Below are 5,386 nucleotides of genomic sequence, written 5' to 3' on the forward strand. Positions count from 1 at the left end.
TTAAGCTGACTCAGCTTTAATTTTTTTTAATAACATATAGCGCAAAGTGCATTTTGTCTAAGTCATGCCAAGTGGACATTTCGGTGAAACAAGAAATCATTATGTTTGAATTTTATTAGAAAATATAGATCTCTTATATACAAATTATTTACAGTGACTTAGAATAAATATTTTGACTTTCATTGGATGCTCTAACACCTGGCAACCAATTCGATTCGTTTGGCACAACATAATATTCATATATATATATATATATATTATATATATATATATATATATATATATATAAAATATACATATATATATATATATATATATATATAATATATATATTAATATAATATATATATATATATAATATATATAAAAATACATACATATATATAATATATATTATATATTATATATATATATATATATAACATACATACATATATATATATATATATATATATATATATATATATATATATATATATCCATATACATATACACACACGCATATAAAACGGAAGTACTGGACACACACACAAGCACGGGGAAACACTCTTGCAGGGAGTCGTCACTGGGGCCTCTGGGGCGAGCGGTTGCGCCACGCGTGACGTGCTTTCCTGCCGACGACGGGTAGGGAAGCGTCACCATCCTGACACGCCGCCACTGTCTGTCGACACACCTTTCGTGTCATATTGTCTTGCTCGTCCGATTTTACTTTTTTCTCACTTTAGTACACAAGGCACTCTAAAACAAGAGCGTTCGTGAATAGTTATTTCACTTCATGACCTTTAGCTGGCGAGCTCAGACATATACATTATAGAATTTTACTTCCACATCACAGTCGATTAAGAAGCCGCACTGAGGGCTTAGTGAGTGTTGCTCTGCGGAGGATCTCCCGGCACGGGCGGCTGTGACTCCGACCGAGCTCGCCTGTGGTCGCGCGCCTGTAGGGTGTTGAAGGTAAGGAAGCCGCCGCGGTTGTCCACTGGTGCTACTTGCGTGTAGATGTCGTACGTGTGTTCAGAGGTGGCGTCGCAGGGTCGTTCGTACTGCTCCGAGCCGGCCATGTTGTCGTACTGCGAGGAGGAAGGCGTGACGACCCTGTAGACTCCTCCACAGAAGTCGCTGGCTCCAACGGGGTCCCCCATGTCGAAGTCTCGGGGAGGGGGGCAGGCGGGGGGCGGGGGCAGGAAGGCTGCCCAGTTGACCTGCACGCCCGAGTCGTCACTCTGGTGTCGCCAGGGAGCCGCATGCGTCCTCCGGGGCGAAGAAGGAGCCACCAGCAGCGCCGTCGTGGCGTAAGGCTCTGTCGTCTCGTTGGCTCGCTGGATCCTGGGCTCGGCGTACTCGTTCACCAGCTGCTCGGGGCGGAGGAGGCGCGTGGAGGACAAGCTGGATTCCTTGTCGCTCTCGCTCGGCCGCCACAGCTTCTGCTCGCCGTACATGTTGACGGAGTGATGGGCCGGGTACAGGGACGGGTCCTGGTAGAGCGCCGGGGCGTGAGGAGGGTTCGTGGGCGTGGACTTCCCCCTCAGCCTCCGGACGTAGAGCAAGGTGCCCATCGACAGCAGCAGCACAAGCGGGATCAGCAGGTAGACGAGCCAGGCGGGCTGCGGGGGAGCATAAAGTACAGAGGCATCGTCGTCCTTTTCGTCAGCCTCCTGCGTGTGCGAGTCGGCTGAGCCCACGTCCATCAGCACGGGGGCGGAGAACGGGCCGAGGCCGGCGGCGGTCTGGGCAGCAACGCGGACCGTGTACAGACGGCCAGGCGCCAAACCTCGAGCTTCTAACCAGGGGCTCTGCACTGTCTCTAACGTCTGGGTGCCATTATGAGTAAGTGTCACCTGGTAGCCGATGACCTCACCCCGAGCCTGCTCAACCGTCAACGTCGCCCAAGTTATCAGGATAAAACCCTCTTCGCGCTGAGTCACTCTCACGTCACTCGGTGCAGTCGATGGCACTGTAAAGATAATTCAGCCATTGTCAGAAAAGAGACTATCACTGATCCGCAGTCCATAACACACATCTTTTAAATTTCAATATATAACAATTATACAATAAAATACAAATATACCTACCATCTTCAGGCATGAAGACTGTGTGGGAGTTCGACGGCGTCCCCTCCACACTCCGCCAGAAGGGAACCAAGAAGATGGTGAAGTGCGTGTTTGGCGTGAGGTCGTGGAGGAGGTGGGATGAGGACGACGACCCGAGGACGGTGGCTACTTGCACGGTGCCCCTCTCGGACAGCGTGTAGACCAGGACGCCCTCGACAGCCTCATCCATAGAAGGAAGGAATTCCCAGGTCAGGAGAACGCTGTCGGGAGCGGTGATGACGGCGTCGTTGAGGGTGACTGCGGGGCGCGAGAGGCGTCGTCGCACGTGGCGGAGCTGGTCCTCGGAGAGAGCTGGGTCGCGGGAGGAGCGGGTCGTGACCGGGTCAGACCAGGGGCTAGGAAAGGACGCTCCTCTTTCGGTAACTGCACGGACTAGGAATGTGTAGGTGTACCCTGGGGCTAAATTTCCCAGTACGCACGTTTCCTGAGGGATGAGAGCCTCGGCCACACGCCACTCCTCCCATCCCTGACGCCAGTATTCCACAGTATATGACTGACTCGAGCTCTCGCTGACTCGTGAGTTCGGCAGCCAGGTGAGACGCACCGCGGTCTCGTTGACGGCCACCACTCGCGGCTTTGACGGGGGAGCGGGAAGCAGGAACGATTCCTGAAGGGAAGGCTCGTCCACGATGCGCAGGATCGCTGCTTGCTCCACGCTGCCGGTGTCCGCAGTGATGTGGCAGGTGTAAATCCCAGCGTCGTCGGTCTGTACATCCTTCAGGATGAGGGCGCCGTTAGTGGGAAGGGAGATCCTAGCATCGTCGCCCTCGGCTGTCAACTGGCGGGCAGGGAGGTGGGCGGCTGGACGGTACCACCAGGTGATGGTGGGCGTTGCGGCTTCGCTGACGGCCTCGCAAGGGAAGGACGCGATACTACCAGGAACGAGCTTCAGATCCTCAGGCCCCACGCCCACCACGGGAGGAGGATGGGCTGACACCACCGTCACCTCCGCCCGCGCAGTTACACCCCCACCATTGCTGATTCCCCAGCAGTGATATGCTCCGCTGTCCTCTGTGGTCACGTCTTGGAGCAGCAGTGTATGGCTGCTCCCGTCGAAGGACGCGCGGCCGCTCGACTGCCCCGACGAGAGGAGCGCCGTCTTGTCCGCGTCAGGCAGCCGCCACAGCACCAAGGGCTTCGGGTCGCCGTTCACGACGCACGATAGCTTGGCTCTCTCGCCGGACACGACCTGGACGTCCTGGGGTTTCTGCGTTAGTTCGGGGGCGTCAACGACCGTGAGAGTGGCCCGGGCCGCGGCGATCCCTGCCTCGCTCTCCACCTCGCACACGTACACGCCGGAGTCGGCAGCCGCCACGTGGTCCAGCACCAGCCGCTGGTCCTCGATCATAGCGCGGCCGAGCGGCATCTTGCCGTCGAGACGCCGCCAGGTGACCGTGGGCGTGGGCGAGCCTCGGGCGCGGCACGCCAGTTCCACCATCACGCCCGATGCGACAGTCACATTCGCCGGTCGCTCTTCGAACCAGGGCGGCGCTGCAAGAGAATAAATGTGTTAATAAAGGCAGTATCAAGCATAACGAACAAGTGAGATATCCTCAGCATGAAAGCACAGCAGATTATTCCTCGCGATCATACTCACTCATTATGATGACTTTGGCGGGCTCCGACTCCCTGCTGCCGGCTGCGTTCCGGGCGCGGCAGATGTACACAGCCGAGTCCTCCTCCACGACCTGGCTGATGACCAGGTCTCCCGTCGCCAGCACATTGACTCGACTTGAATTCGTGACCTCCTCCCCGTCCCTGAGCCAGGTCAGCTCGGGGGGCGGCGACCCCTTGGGCGGCTGGCAGGGCAGAATTAAGGGCTCGCCCACCCGTGCCTTCACCGACGACTCCGGCTCAGCTTGGAATTCGTCAGCGAGGAACGCGACCGTGAGAGTGGCACTGCGCGAGCGAGTGGCACCGTAGCTGTTGGAGGCCACGCACCAGTAAGTTCCGGCATCGTTGTCCCTCCTGGTGGCGGTGACGCGGAGGAAGAAGAGAGAGCCCGACAGCAGGAGGACGCGGTGGGACCGGGTGTCTAGCGTCGACGTGGTCACCTCCTCGCCGTCGCGGTACCAGCGGATGCGGCTGGCTCCGGAGGCGGCGCAGTTGAGGGTGGCGGGGTCGTTGCGCCGCGCCACCACGTTGCTCGGGTGCTCCGTGATGACAGGCGGCCCTCCTGAAGGGGAAGCGGGTGGTTAGCGTCGTTTGCAAGTATTGTGTTTAATGAACCTCTTCTCACGTGTAAAGCCATGCAAGTGTGTCTGTACGCAGATGCATGAATATGAAGGAATGATGAATGTAAGTGTGAATGAATAAACATATGTTGTCAAATGAAGTAAGAGACGGACAAGCACCCAAAAATAGGCCTAATATTGTTTACAAACGGGAAATCCGCCCATACCTTCGCACAAACACCTTCACGAACATCTCACAACATCCTATCAAGAATCCCCCATTTGAACGTAAAGGCGAAACGACGCCCCTTACACGAGACAAATGGTATTTTTCTTCCTCTCTAAAACCATTGGCGAACCGGAAGCAGCGTCACCCCTCCCCCCTTTCTCTTTCAACATGAGTCCCCGAGGTGTTGCGGGGAGGGAGGGAGGGAGGGAGGGAGGGAGGGAGGGAGGGAGGGAGGGAGGGAGGGAGGGAGGGAGGGAGGGAGGGAGGGAGGGAGGGAGAGAGAGAGAGAGAGGGAGAGAGAGAGAGAGAGAGTGAGAGAGAGAGAGAGAGAGAGAGAGAGAGAGAGAGAGAGAGAGAGAGAGAGAGAGAGAGAGAGAGACGCCAGGCACCCACTCCCCTGCGGTTGCGGAGGAGCGTGGCACGGTGAGAGGGAGACCTGCTTTTAAGGACCGTAAAGCGCTACGTTAGGCCTACGGAAAGCCCATTCGGAGGCGAGGAATTTAACAGCCTCTTGTCGCCAGCGGAGCAAAGGATTGGCCAGAGTCAAATAGGCCGACGGAACAATAACATGCCGGAGGGGCTTCGTCTAGGCACGCGGTTCTACATAAATTTTGGATATTCTAAAAATGAAGGGGGCAGAGGGAGGGAGAGAAAGATATATATATATATATATATATATATATATATATATATATATATATATATATATATATATATATATAGAGAGAGAGAGAGAGAGAGAGAGAGAGAGAGAGAGAGAGAGAGAGAGAGAGAGAGAGAGAGAGAGAGAGAGAGAGAGAGTCGCTTCTACATGTTAACTGTCAAGTCTTTAGTTACTAAAAGTAAAACCGCTGCAGATAATCTATCTATCT

At 54.7% G+C, this 5,386-nt stretch overlaps 1 protein-coding gene across 1 annotated transcript in view; it reads right to left on the reverse strand.

Annotated features, from left to right (window-relative positions):
- Positions 1-483: 483 nt before the first annotated feature.
- Positions 484-5,386, reverse strand: part of LOC119580245 (roundabout homolog 2-like) — a 19,670-nt gene continuing 14,767 nt past the window's right edge. The window contains exons 2-4 of the mRNA XM_037928271.1: positions 3,709-4,287; positions 2,073-3,602; positions 484-1,954 (exon numbers count right to left, since the gene is read on the reverse strand). Coding sequence (XP_037784199.1) covers positions 861-1,954; positions 2,073-3,602; positions 3,709-4,287 — 3,203 coding nt within the window. The 3' untranslated portion in view covers positions 484-860. The remainder of the gene's footprint in view (positions 1,955-2,072; positions 3,603-3,708; positions 4,288-5,386) is intronic.

Source organism: Penaeus monodon, chromosome 13 (assembly GCF_015228065.2).
Source record: "Penaeus monodon isolate SGIC_2016 chromosome 13, NSTDA_Pmon_1, whole genome shotgun sequence".
NCBI lineage: Eukaryota > Metazoa > Arthropoda > Malacostraca > Decapoda > Penaeidae > Penaeus > Penaeus monodon.